The 13,991-nt window shown below is 48.8% G+C and overlaps 3 protein-coding genes across 3 annotated transcripts; all 3 read right to left on the reverse strand.

The window, feature by feature from the left end:
• Positions 1–1,207: 1,207 nt before the first annotated feature.
• Positions 1,208–2,257, reverse strand: LOC136528055 (pectinesterase inhibitor 12-like). Its single transcript, XM_066520952.1, has one exon. It carries the CDS (start codon positions 2,160–2,162, stop codon positions 1,569–1,571), a length of 594 nt encoding a protein of 197 aa, XP_066377049.1. The 5' UTR covers positions 2,163–2,257; the 3' UTR covers positions 1,208–1,568.
• An 88-nt stretch (positions 2,258–2,345) lies between these two features.
• On the reverse strand, positions 2,346–5,726 carry LOC136528053 (WAT1-related protein At3g30340-like). Its single transcript, XM_066520951.1, has 6 exons — positions 5,436–5,726; positions 5,259–5,321; positions 5,028–5,144; positions 3,186–3,603; positions 2,948–3,099; positions 2,346–2,793 (listed from the first exon to the last, which is right to left on the reverse strand). Exons 1-6 carry the CDS (start codon positions 5,624–5,626, stop codon positions 2,664–2,666), a joined length of 1,071 nt encoding a protein of 356 aa, XP_066377048.1. The 5' UTR covers positions 5,627–5,726; the 3' UTR covers positions 2,346–2,663.
• Positions 5,727–7,653: 1,927 nt separating this feature from the next.
• Positions 7,654–13,723, reverse strand: LOC136529063 (WAT1-related protein At4g01440-like). Its single transcript, XM_066522116.1, has 6 exons — positions 13,492–13,723; positions 13,284–13,346; positions 13,057–13,173; positions 12,538–12,946; positions 8,354–8,505; positions 7,654–8,064 (listed from the first exon to the last, which is right to left on the reverse strand). The coding sequence occupies exons 1-6, from the start codon at positions 13,680–13,682 to the stop codon at positions 7,911–7,913; spliced, it is 1,086 nt and encodes a 361-aa protein (XP_066378213.1). The 5' UTR covers positions 13,683–13,723; the 3' UTR covers positions 7,654–7,910.
• Positions 13,724–13,991: the final 268 nt, after the last annotated feature.

Below are 13,991 nucleotides of genomic sequence, written 5' to 3' on the forward strand. Positions count from 1 at the left end.
AAGCTAATCCAATAAACTACACCAAAGACAGGGTCTAAAACTAATTATATTGTCACACGAGGTCGAAAGCAAGATAGATAACACGCGGAACTTCCCTAGGGTCTAGCTTCACTTGCAAACACATCTACTACACCAACAGTGATGCTCAAGCCATGCTAGTAATTGTATAAGAAGATAAGATGACAATGAGATAGAAATGATAGATAGATACATAGAAATAGAGAGGGAAAATAGCCCTTGCAAGATCTTGTGGGTAGTTTTTTTTTGAAAGTAAAACGGGGGGAAGAGTTTCCCCACCTTCTTCATTCCAAAGGCAAACACTCCAGTTACCCGGAGTGAGCAAAAGCAGTACCAGTACAATCGAGAAGGAAGCTACGCCAGCCATCGAGGCTGTTTACAAGATCAGGGTGAAGGTGCTTGCGCCAGACCACAAGGTCATCACAAACCCGCGAGATTACAGCTCTACTACAGGAAGTTTTGTTCCGGAAAACTTGACCAGTTCTATCGTCCCATAGTCTCCAGAGGATCGTCAGGAAAACGAACGGCCAAATTGACGCGTCGAGGCCGGGGGGTGCATTGGCATTCCAGACTTCATCATCGAACAGAGGAGAAATATGACTCAGCCCAATGACTCTCCAGAGTTCAGAGTTGCATGAGCAACCGAAGAAGACATGATTCCGATCCTCTACTGAATCAGCACACCTCTGGCACGTGATCATCATCAACAACATGCTTGGCGTGAAGGTTGACTCTTGTGCGCAACCTGTCTTTGAAATACAGCCAGGCAAACACCTTCACTTTGTTTGGTACTCGAGTCCCCCAGATGCGTCGATCATGTGAGTCCGTGTTGTCGCGTGCAGTGTCAAGAGCGGCATAGGCTCCCCGAGCAGTGTATGGCTTGCTGTTTAGCTTGAGCAGTCTTGTGTCTGGGCCGTCACCGAGGTTGATCCCCTGCAAACAAACAGTCAGGCTGTCTAGCTGATTGCTAGCAGCGTTAGTAGTGAGCCGGGGCCTAAGCTGCAAATCAAACCCATTTTGGAAAACACATTGCACCGATACATTAGGCCTAGTGGTATGAGAGAAAAGAGCTGCGTGAGTGATGTATAGAGGGCCGTCAGGAAGCCATTGATCTTGTGGGTAGTTGATTCCAGATGTGATATATTTACTTACCACCATGCAACCGTACAAGTCCTCCAAACCCAAAGAATGAACAACATATACGAGTGTATAATATGTATACCCTGCATGCATACATACCCAAAGAATAGAAGAAGGCATGAACCCAAAGGAAAACGAACAAAATTAATAGCTAAACAAATAATATCACTCTACATGCATGCCAAAATCATATCAAGGTGTATGGACGAAAGCAAGATCGATTACATACATCGACCACATATATAATGTGACACACGATTTCCAACTTCCAAGCAGAAAGATGCGACTTTAGCTTATGATGACGACTTGACAGCCATGGCGTCGTCAATGGCGTTCGGGCTGCTGTGTGTAATGGACCGATCGATGGGATGAGCCGATGAGACGACAGTAGTAGTACGTAGGTGATATGATCACGCGATGCCGCTGGTGAGGCCGAGTGCGACCAACGCCATGCGGCCATACTCCCTGTCGTGGCTGGCGACGGGGACATGCTCCTCGCCCTTCCAGACGTCCTCGCAGCTCTCGGCGGCGCCGAGCGCGGCGGCCAGCTGCTGGGACGCCTTGCCGTAGACGCGGGCGTGGAGGTTGTCGAGCGCGTCGCGCAGGACGTCGGCGGCGGCGTTGTAGAGGTCGAGGCAGTGGTGCAGGCGCGCGCGCGCGTGGGGAGACTCCTCCACCTCACCCAGGTCCTCGATCTTGGCCTCCGTCGCCGCCGCGTGCTCCACGGCGATCCGCGTCGCCAGCGCGGCCAGGTGGTGCAGGTCCGCGGCGTCGCGGCTCCGTGCGTCCGACGCCAGCGACGCCACGCAGTGGTCGTAGCTCACGCCCGACGCGCCGCCGGTCGTCGCCATCCGGCACGCCTCCTCGATGGTCACCACCACCTGCGCGCCGCACGGCGCCACGGCCGTGCCCAGCAGAAGCAGCAGGGCCGCGGCGGCCAGGTAGCAGAGCGGCGTCGCGGCGGTGACACCCCCCATGGTGGCGCTGCGGCGGCGTTCTTGCATTGCGTTGTGACGATGGCTTCGTTCTTCGATACGATCGTGCTGGATCCACGCACACTGTTATGATCTTGCTGGTGTAGAATGAATGCAACTATGCAAGTGCGGGCGCGCTCTTTATCGCCCAGATGTGTGCTAAGAGCTGGGAGGTGCGGAGTTCTTGTCGGAGCAGGCGAGACAAGTGTCTGATGCAGAGAGCTTCACTGACTGAGCGAGCTAGCAGAACCATTCAACAGCTAGTAGTAGTGCTTTGCTATTCTTGAGCGACATGAGAAAGCATATTGGTCTCTCGTTCTCTCTGGACCCACTTGTCAGCGACGTACACGCCTCTTTCTCAACACTTCAGAGAATTTTATTTACAACATGAAGAGATATATGGATAACCTAATAGAATACAAGCAGCAGTAAGAGCTTGGAGATCATATGCACTCTGTCACACTCACATAGGATTCTTCTAGCTATGGTCACTGCTCTGTCACACTGATGACTGATGAGTAATAAAAAGAATCACACTTTCTCTTGCTGTTCTACCTCGGCCACCTGAACTGGCTTCGCCGTCGCCTCAGCAGCAGCTTCCTCTTTCTTGCCCCACAGCACAAGGTAGAGTCCGAGAATAACCAGCACAGATCCTAGCACGCTGCAAGATGAAGAACACAAAGCAATAGTTAGCTAGGGAGAATGTTCAGTGAGGAACGGCACAATGTTCAGTCTTTAGTGAAAATAATTAGGCTGCAGTTAGGGAGCAGATCGTCGATGAGATGAGCAGCATGGTGTTGTGATTGTGACCTCACCTTCCAAGGTAGAGAGGTTCATGGAGGATGAAGAGGTCGATGCCGGCAACGAAGATCTGAGCGAGCGGGCTGAAGGCAGCAGTGAACACAGGGCCTCTCTTCTCCACGCAGTATGTGAGCAAAAGGTACCCAATGCCAGATGCCACTATACCCTGCACCACAAACATGCATTCTGCATCAACAATGCTGCCACAACAGTGACAAATGTGTCTGCAGTCTGCAAGAGAAGAAATCTTACACAGTAGACCACCGTGGCGATCTCTACGGTTCCCCTGAGAGCCCACACGGCAAGGCTGCTCCTCTGGACCGACAGGGCGAGCGCTCCAGCCTGGACGAAGCTGAAGAGCGACATGAACGCCGTAGCCGAGTACACGGCCGGGTACTTCCGGGTGAACTTCCGCTGCAGGAGCAGCCACAGCGCGAAGCCGACGACGTTGGCGAGCATGGAGACGGAGCCCAGCACCCACCGGACCGTGCCGTGCTCGCCACTGCTGCCGGAGGAGGATGGAGCCATGGATGACGGTGACAGCGATGTGGTGGTGTGGGTCAGTGCTGAACCCTTGTAGAAGGTGAGCATCATTGCGCCGCCGAGGGAGATGAGTGTCCCTGAGATCTTGGCGCTCCCTGACCTGCTCCTCACCTCCAGTGCTTCAAATCTGAAAGATGAAGTTTATTATTGTGACTTGTGAGCTTATGTATATAATTAAGTGGGACTATATATATTTCTACGGAAAGCGCTTAAAGTAATCCATATATAGGAGTTAATAAGACATGTACAAGATCCTAGATGATCAAGTGACGATTTGAGCTAATGTGCTCTGCTGAGGACCCTTAGTTGTAGCATGTGCTGCTTAATTTGGGGCCATTTTAAAACCAGCTAACTTTCTCATGGGAACAGAGTTGAAGTTTCCTTTTTAGGCACTTTATTTAGGGCCCATTTGGCATGGCTTTGGCTCATGAAAAAACAGCTCTGGCTCTGGCTCGTATGGAAAAGCAGTTTTTTTCTAGCTCTGGCTTATTTTGTACGAAAACGTTTGACAAAACGGCTTCTTCTGGCTTTTCAGATTGGAAAGAAGATGTCAAATGTCCAAAATACCCTTATATTTATTTTTTTCTCTTTTCTTTTTCTTTTTTTCTCTTCATTTTCCTTTTCATTTTCTTTCCTTTTCCCCTTCTCTCTCCTTATCCGATCGGCCTTCCCTTCTTTCCCCCTCCTCTCTCCTTATCCGATCGGCCTTTCTTTCCTTCTTTCTCTCTTGGGCGGCGTCCAGGCCACCACCCGTGCCCCCACCTCCGTGCTCTCCGCTGGCGCATCAGGGGTCTGCGCCGCCGCCGGTGCTCCACCCGCGTCGCCGAGCTCCGCCATGGATGCCGCCTCCGCTCGCGCAATCAAGCTCCGCAATGGCCGTGGCCTCGGCACGCCACCGAGATCCAACATGTCCGCGGCCTCGGCACACCGCCGTGCTCCGCTTCGGCTGCTGAGCTTCGGCCCGGCCGTGGGCTCCGCACGCGCCGCCGCCCGCCATGGCGTCCGCCGGCCACCACCCCCGCCGCCGCCTCCACGCTGCTGCCGAGCTCGCAGGCTTGCTTGATGGCAAATGTTGTAAGTTCTGTGAAATAGCAAGGGCACATGCATACTTTAGTATTTTGGGTGGAGGAATGAGCCGGTATGAGCCACTATTTTTGGCTTCTCATCGGCGGAAGAACCTAGAGAGCGGAAAAGGCGGGGCTTCTCCTGGCTTTTTCTCGTGAGCCATTTTGAGTTATAGCGTTTGGCAGGGCTTCACCATGAGCTGCTCAAGAAGCCGCTCGATGAGCCCTGTCAAAGGGGGGCTTAGGATGTACTGGTTGATTTGAAAAGTACAAGGTTCCATAGCAGTGATAGCACTATACCAATTTCTTCTTTTCTTAGTAGCAGTGACGGCACTCTGCTACTTTGTAGTCAAATTTTTTGTGCCATCCAGTTTTATAATACAAATAGATACTGCAAATTTACGGTCCAGATTTTGACCAAGAGAGAGAGAGAGAGAGAGGGAAGAGCCTTTCAAACTGCTGCTGAAAGAAGAAGCTGGGTTTTTACCTGAAAGCAAGTGATATGAGGAAAGTAACCACTGGAAGCAAATTTCCGAAAGTTGCAGCAAATGTTGCTGTCGTGTAATCCAATCCCACAAACAATGTGTACTGAAGCAGCACCGGCCTGCAGCAGGCAACACGTGAAACAAACGTTTCATCAATCCAGGAACAATGAAGAACAACCAACTGAGTCATTAATACAATAGTGTGTGTGTGAGAGAGTGGAGTTGGTGTTTACCCAAGAATTCCACTGAGGAACGTGTAGACAAAGATTTCGGTTGTGAACTTTGGTCTCATGTTCCTGATGAATGAAGGGGGAAAAAAACATTGGCCGTCAACAATCTATAGCGAAATATATACCCATGCATGCATGCCTTTTTTGACACCACACCACACCACCCACAGCATCGCCTACCTTTCCTTGAAGTAGGCAATGGGTCCAAGGAACAGGGTGGCCAGCATCTGCCGGAAAGTGATGAGGACCAGCCTGTTCATGCCCTGGCTCAGTGCCTGCTTGATCAGCGCGTTCATGACGGCGATCACGACGTTGGTGGCCACCATTGCCGCCGTCGGCGCCCACTGTTCCATGCATCCTGCACTCCACATCTCGATCCAAGGCTCAAGCAGCAGCAACTAACCAGCTGCAGAGCCCTAGCTCGCTAGCTGTTCTCGATCGATCCTGAGCTTGCTTCGATCTGACGATGGCTTTGTGTGATGAGCTGAGCAGTCTGCTCTGGTTATGTCGTGGCTTTATAGTGCTGCTACCTGCATGCTGAGGTGCTGATGATGCATGCAGTGGCATCTGAAAGGAGGATGTTCCCTATCGACCTCGTTTCGTTTTCCTAACACGTGACCATATGCTCTAGCTTGAGCTGTGACTAGGGGTTTTGCATTGGGTATAGGACAAAGCACTTAGCAACCATTGGCTGGCTAGCTGGTTCTTACACTATTTGCTTTGCTGACCTGAGAATATTATATTTGCAATCTGGAAGATGTACGTGCATGTTTGATCCATGAGCAAATTGTGCTGCCAGCAAGTGAGCAGAATGCCCAGCTCTTTAGGTAGTGCAGTGCAGTGGATCGAACATTTAAAAGCTCCTCATCTTTTTTATCAGTTTTGGCAAGCACGTTGATTGTGACCTGACCCGTGATGCAATTAGATCAGATGTCCTGCTCCTGCATGCGTCAATCGCTTCTACTGTAGGGGCATTGGATGCTTCCTGCTTGAGCACTCAGGCATTGTCATGACTACTACCTCTATTTAGGGCCAGTTTAAGAACATGCACCATATATGTAGATGGAGCTAGGAAATAAAAAAAAAACATGTATGCATCTTTTTCCACGAGAAAGGAGTAAAATCCAATGCCCACTGTCTCTGCTTTCATTGGCACACGTTGCTTTAGGTCCACATCAAATCCGGAGCATCGATTCTCGCTCGCCGCGCCGCCCACATAGGAGAATGGCGAATTTGGGGGTACAAGACAAGCGCCATGTGTGCATGAAGAACATTTCTCTCTTTTTTCTTCCTCCCACGCACCCAATGCAATTCCGTGTTCATTGTGACAGAAAAAGACATTCTACGTGTCGAATTATATATGGGTGACATCTGCCACCGGCCCCATCGGCCTCGCTATGACTGAACTTTGGAGAGATTGCATGCATGCATGGTAACTTTTTTTTCCATGCATGGTACGGTCAGGCACACTAAGAAAATTAGGTCATTAGGGTAAGCAAAAACACACATGCTACTGTAGAATACAACTATACAAGTAGTACTATCTTTTTTATGGGGAAATAAAGTACTAATGCTTCTTTTTAGAGAGGAAACAACACAGATACTTAATTATTATATAGAGATGTTTTACTGTGCTCGGGAGGAACCGGTAGCTCCTCTTATGGATTTTTTTTCCAGACGTCCGCTGTAAAAGTAATTAATTAAATATAATTAAGGATAGTTTAGTCATTTTACTAATATACGGAACGCACACATGCATTCGCGCCGGAGACAGTTCGCCGGCTCGTCGCCGCCGCCGCCGCTAGCCTGCACGAGGCGCACTGGTGCCGGCGTCTGTCGTGTCCAGGCTCACCATCGCTCGCCTGCAGGGTCTCGTTGGAGCCCGCGTGATGGCGATGGAGGGCGGCGCACTGGCCGGCGGCGAGGCGGCGCGGCACTGTGTCCCTGACGCGTGATGGCGATGGAGGGCAGCTACCCAGGCGGCCGGCGGCGTGGTGCATATATGGTGCGCCTCGAGGAGCAGCACACAGGCGATGCGGCAGACTGAAGTTGTCGCAGCCGACGTCGTCGTCCATCTCGAAGATGGATCAGTTGGGCTTCTTCGTCTTGCCGATCACTAAAGTGTCGTTAGACGTCTTCGCTGGTGAGGATGGCCCTGCCGCTCCATGGCACCTTGGACCAGCGGTGCGAGAACCTGTACCCATTCAACATTATCCAACAGGGATGGATAATCTGCGGGTAGGGGTTCTACCGATCAAAATACCATTCTACCCTTTGGATAAATATAGAAATCAGTTCCAGGCCCACAACTTAAGTCCCTCTCATTAGATTCCTTTACATTTTTAACTATTAGATCAAGATGAACGAAAGGCTCTTATTATTTTCAAGCACCGTAAAATTTCTCTATTATATATACTAATTTGGCCACAAAGGAAATTAAAACAAATACTACATATACTAGCAGAATTATTAGACCATCCTTCTTAGTACAGTAGTACTAGTTCCACCTAGTAGTAGGAAATCAAGCAGGAAATTATTATATACTATTATATTAAGTATATATGTCAAGTATGGATCACAGTCCAAAGAACTCTATCTTTTGGTCCTCATCCTGGTTTGTTTTGGAAGAAAAAGATAAGAGTGGTCTGCTGGTCCTCATGATCTGACTTGCTTCTCTTTGTCCTCCTCCTCCTCCTCCTCTTCTTCCTTGGCAGCAGCAGCTGATGATGATGATGCTTCTGAGGCATCCCTCTTCTTTCCCCACAGCAGAATATAGAGGCCCAGAATCAAGAGTATGGATCCCAGAACACTGCATGCATGGATAACAACAAAATAAATAAATAAAAGTGATGCATTTTGGTCCATCCATTGCAATTCCAAAAACCCAGCTAGCTGCATGCCATCACTTCAACGTGACGTATACATGTAGGTAGGTGTCTGCAGAGCTAGCTAGTATGGATACTCCTGCTCTCTCTTTTATTTTATTTTATTTTCTTACTGCCTGCTGGGGGCCATGCATTTTGCTAGCCAACGACAGCTTCAAAATTCTTCAGCTGATGATGAGGATGTTGAGTATGGTAATACAACAGATAGCTTACCTTCCAAGATAGAGATTCTCATGGAGAAAGAAGAAATCCATCATGGCAACCATGATCTGGATGACAGGGATGAAGGCTGACGTGAACACCGGCCCTCTCTTCTCCACGCACCACGTCATCAGCACGTAGCCCACTCCGGACCCCATGACTCCCTGAAACATATAAACATATATATGTGCTTGAAATACAAATTCTGATTCGCTTTAAGTTGTCATCAAAGAACAGAAAGATGAATGAGAATTCATCAGCTTGTAATTCTTTTTTCTGAGAAAAAAAGAACATTTGTACTATATTGCATTCCCAATAATTTGGAACTGTTGTCGTTTATGGTAGTTGTGTACTCTCCCGTCTGGATTTACTTCGTCCTCATTATCAAGTATAATACTGAACATTTGCACTATATTCACGCGAGAGGCAGATTAGAAGGGCCACCTACAAGCTCATGCATGTGTGCTTTGATGATCTAGCTAGCTACATCGGATCGCGTTTGTCTGGTCTAGACGAAAAAGAAGGATGGGATTGGGATGGGATCAAATCGCGCTGGCAATAGTGGGGCAGTCTTTGTTGCATGCATATGGACTGCATCGAATTGAGAGATTGAGATCCAGATAAGACACAAAGCAAGCCAACGAGTGGTGAGGCGTTCATCAGAACAATCATGGAGATCTTGTGTTATTGACGTCTGTTTGCATGCATCCGTCGTCCACCCCCTATGTAGAGGTTGCAGGGATGGACACGTGCATAGGTGGGACTCGATAGGATCAGGTGCCAACGTCTCGTCGACTATGAGAGTATGAGCGGTGGTTGTTTTGTTCAGCCCCGGCCCTCTTGTCAACTATGAAGTGATGTTTAATTTGGTGAAATTTCAATCAAATACACTGTTTTTATAATTTTTGAGGGTGCATTTGCAACCTCTAAGAACAACATAGCTTTGGCCCTGACCATTGCAAGTGCCGTACCTAATCCCTGTGTTATCGACTTCCGGCTCAGTCCAACCAAACATAAAGTTAAGTGATCCGATAACAGTGGGAAGCACTAGCTACGACGGGGGCAAAAACAACGCACCAAACAACTCTTGAGATATACACGTTCCGTTCTGCGTGTGGGAAGAGAGGCTTCTAGAAATGATGTAAGAAAAAAATACATCTACTTTAATATTAATGATAGGAGACTGGAGAAAAAAGTGAGTGGCTTTGTTCGTATTACTTACACTAATTCCGGTGATCAAAGTGACCACCAAGACCTACAAAGAACTTGTAGGCAATATTTTCTTTCTACACCTTGAGAGTGCCGATGGGCGTCATCAAATCCATCAGAATAGTAAGCTTATGTGCCGCTTCTGTCCTCCTAGGTCTGGGTTTATATACTGTGCCTTTCCTTATTGAGATGGGTACATGCCAGTTTTACCAATCATTATAAAACTAGCAAACATACTCGATCGTGCGCTGCAAGTTACAGCAGAATCTACATCTTGCATCATATGTTCTAATACTTTCTTTTTAAAATCAGACTGCATATTGTGATCCTACGTGCGGTATTCTAACTTGTATGGGTATGGGTTATGAATTTAATCAGGTCACCAATAGGATAATAAACCAATTGGGACTCTAATGTCCAATTCATCACGTCTTACTGTTTTTAGTAAACTCTTATGCTCTAGAGAGTGGATCAACTAAACAGGAAGAGAGTGCAATGGACCAAAAATTTGGAGGAATAAATTTTCGCTCTTTAATATTATTATAGTTAATGTATGGATGTGGAGACGGGGAAGCCTATACCAGTGGCGGATCCGGGATAAATATTTAAGGGGCTCAAGCAATCAAGTTCATACCATGGTGAGAAGGCATGAGCATGAAGTTGTGCTTCCAGAGATACAAAAGCGAGCTTTCACATGGTTTTCTACTATAGGCTACTACAATCAAGACACTAAGTGCTCAAATTAGTAACTCGCTAAATAGAAAAAAGGTGCATATATTATTATAGTGTAGGAATTTCTCAAATCACAAGATATGATGCAACTACTCGCCTGGCTAGTGACGCATTTCATTGAACACCTGAAAGACATGAACTACAGCAGCGAACATGTGTTGTTCCATGAAGATAAAGTGGCGGATTCACAACACGTCGTCATGCTCTATCTAACACCAATAACTAACCCACACAATTGCCAAAGCATCCAAATATCCAATTATCACTTAGGAGAACATAGATTATTAGAACTTAGAACATGGTGCTAGCTTACTTGTCAACCGCTCAACCAGCTATATATCCAGTCTAGTCGTCCAGGACTCCAGGACGCCCATGTGCCTATGTCGTGGAGGCGTGCATCCCAGCCGCAGCCGGCGGCCACCATGCTTCCATCCAGTGCAGTGCCATAGGCCGGCGGTGCGCCCTACCTCCTTGCTATATGCACCTGTTCTTGCTCATCGCATTGGACCCATTTAGTCGCTCAGGTGCTCAGTCGTGCTTGCGCCTGCCCCTTGCGCTCTGGCCTCCAGTGCCTCCGCACTCTGTCTCCCTTGCGCGTGTGCACTTTCTAGTAGCACTACGGCGGCTCGCACGCCACATCTATCGCCTACCATAGCTCACAACTGCACAGGTAAGGATTTGAGAGAATTAGGGGCATGGAGAAGGCCAAAAGGTTGGTTACCGAGTGGGTCTTTTTCACTTCATTGAAGCCCATAGGAAACTTAGCCCGGGTGCTAGCACAAAATCGCGAATTGCATTATTCATGGCAAGAATTCCTAGGAGGGGCTAAGGGGCGCCACGGGGTTCGGCAGCAGTAGGGGGGCTAGAGCCCCTCCTGCCCACCGCTGGATTTGCCCCTGGTCAGTGAAGAGTGAACAACTCCAACATGGCGGCTTCAGTTTTGGAATTAACTTAAGCTTGTGTGCTCTCTTCCGATCCTAGGGCTCTGCTCAAGCTCAAGGGAATCACCAAGATGGTCGACGCCTGTAACACCAGGTACGAGTCAATCGCGGGCTACTACAAAGACAACAAGGGCAATGTAATGGGGGAAAATTAACGTTTCAAAGAGAACCTCGACCAGATTCTCCCCCTGCAGCACCTCCTCCTAACACCGGCATCCCCTAACCCTGACACTGCTTCGCCGATCGGTAGTCTTAGCTGCTCCCGTCGGGTGAAGCACCTAAGGAGGATGCGTCGGGCCCCTAACACCTCGACGATAGGCACCAACTGGTTCATGGAGACGCTCAAGCATGCTCTCTAGACCAGGAGAAGGCGAGTGCGGTGCGAGTGGATTCCTTGCATGTGCAGCTCTGTGTGGCGTCCAATCGCTCTAGTCGGACCTCCATGGCCTCCTCTATGTCTCGGCCGCCGCTGCCAACGTCGGGGCCTCCCTCCACACTAGGGTGGTCCAAATCCTTGACGTGGTACAATTGCTGCGATCATAAGTCCGAGGGCTCCTCGCCGCCACTGCCGCCCCTCCAATGGGAGGAGATCTACAACATTTCCTCTTCAACGATCCCTACCCTTCTGTAAGCCCAGCTTCTAACCCAAAATCTCTAGTCAACTTCAGACTGTCCTCAAGGTGCATTCATTGCAAGAATTTCGGAGGGACTAAGGGGGGACTCCACGGCTTCAGCAGCACTAGGGGGCTAGAGCCCCCCCCCCCCCCCCCCCCCCCCACACCCACACCCACCGCTGGATCCACCCCTATCTTATACGTCATGTGGCTACACATGGGGCAGATTCATAAGCCTAGGCCCACTTGTCATAATTTGGAGAGGACAAAAGAATAAACTCTCCATATATACTTTAATATTAGATTAAATATAAAGAGGAAAAAAGTAAGAAGGAGTTGTGTGCTAACTGCTAAGTTTTTTATTACTAACTTTCGTAAGTCAAAGCTACAGGGGGTTTTTAGGATTGGCTTCAGGATTTTCCTATTCTATGCCAAAAATGCAACGTCCGTCTTACTCCTACTTTTATCTGAAAAGGCTATGTGCAGCTTATCAAAGTACTGTTATTTCTACCTTGCCAATGATGGCTTCACTTCACCAAGCAGGGATTGGAGGGCTTTTTAGATTTTAATATATACCAAAACAAACAGAAACAGAAGTGTACGTAAAGTCGTAAAGACGATATTTTATCTCGAACGCGCAAAAGGTTTGCGCGCCTATCAGAAAGTGACAATAAGGAAAATAAGGTCGTCATCAGCTTACTGTATATAAGACCGTAACGATCTCCAGCGGCCTCGTCAGAACCCACACCGAAGCTCGCCTCTGGATGGCCGCCGTGAGGGCCCCGCCCTGCAGTGAACTGATGAGGAACATGTAGGCCGTGCTGGAGTAGAGCGCCGGGTACTTCTTGGTGAGCCTGGACTGCAGCAGCAGCCAGAAGGAGAAGCACAGGCAGTTGGCGAGCAATGCCAGAGTTCCCAGCGTCCAGCTCTTCCTGTCAGACGACGACGACCCTGGTGCTGCTCCGTGGTGATCCGGGCTAGGTTCTTCAGCTAGGTGCGTCAAGGAAACGCCCTTGTAGAGGGTCAGGAGCATGACGCCGGCGAACGACGTGAGCGTTCCGACGATCTTTGCTGCTCCTGCCTTGTTCTTCATGTTCAGTGACTCCACCCTGAGTGAAAGGAAAGGGCCGGTTTCAGACTTTCAGTTTCAGAGTTTCAGACTTTCAGTTTCATCAGAACAAGAGCAGGTGCAGGAGACTGAAGGATGCTGGAGGAGCACCTTAGCAAGACTGCAATGAGGAAAGTGAGCACAGGAGCCACGTTGGTGAAAGTTATGGCGAACGTTGCGGTGGTGTACTGCAGCCCGTAGAAGAAGGTGTACTGAGAGAGCGCGGCGCTGGACAGGACAGGACAGGAGCAGGAAAAAGGAATAGTGAATCAGACAGAAATGTTATGTATCCTCATCATAAAAAAAAAGGAGTGACTAGGATCTGTGACTGTACGTACCCAAATGCTGCACTGAAGAAGAGGTAGACTAGGATCTCCGGTGTGAGCTTAGGCCTTGTGTTCCTGCATGAAAAGGCAAAAGAGGGGGCGCAAATCAAGCATTAGCATCACATTACAACATCCTATCTAGGTCGTAGCTATAAGTTGGTTCTGCATCTGAATTTTGGTCATTCACTTCACTGAAAAAATGTCACATTTCGGTACGTACCGCTCTCTGAAGTAAGCGATTGGAGCGAGGACGACTGTGGCCACAAGCTGCCGCAGCGTGATGAGCACCAGGCGGTCGAGCCCCTCCTGCAGCGCCTTCTTGATCAGGGCTGTTGTCACGGCAGAGATGAGGTCGAAGACTAGCATCGCGATCACCGGCTTCCACTCGTTGATGCGTGCCATCCCCAACATTGCTGCTAAAAGTGTGCTGTGTAACCGTTTGGCCACCGGCTTCACCACCTCACCTGAATTTTGCCGTAACAATGCTCCTGCAATGGACTATTTATAGGTCTTTTACTTGGTTCGTAGTGCACCTGATAAAAAGAGATGTGACAGCATATGCGTAGTTACCCTTTACCCACAAACAAAAGGCGATAAAGGCTCTAAATGCTGACCGATGACTTGAAAAACATATAAATATGTGTGTAAAGGGTAATCCAGGAACAGTCCATCCTGATATAAATATGTGTGTAAGGGCACATATGAGACACCCAGAATCAA

The sequence above is a fragment of the Miscanthus floridulus genome, chromosome 19 (assembly GCF_019320115.1).
Source record: "Miscanthus floridulus cultivar M001 chromosome 19, ASM1932011v1, whole genome shotgun sequence".
NCBI classification, from domain to species: Eukaryota; Viridiplantae; Streptophyta; class Magnoliopsida; order Poales; family Poaceae; genus Miscanthus; species Miscanthus floridulus.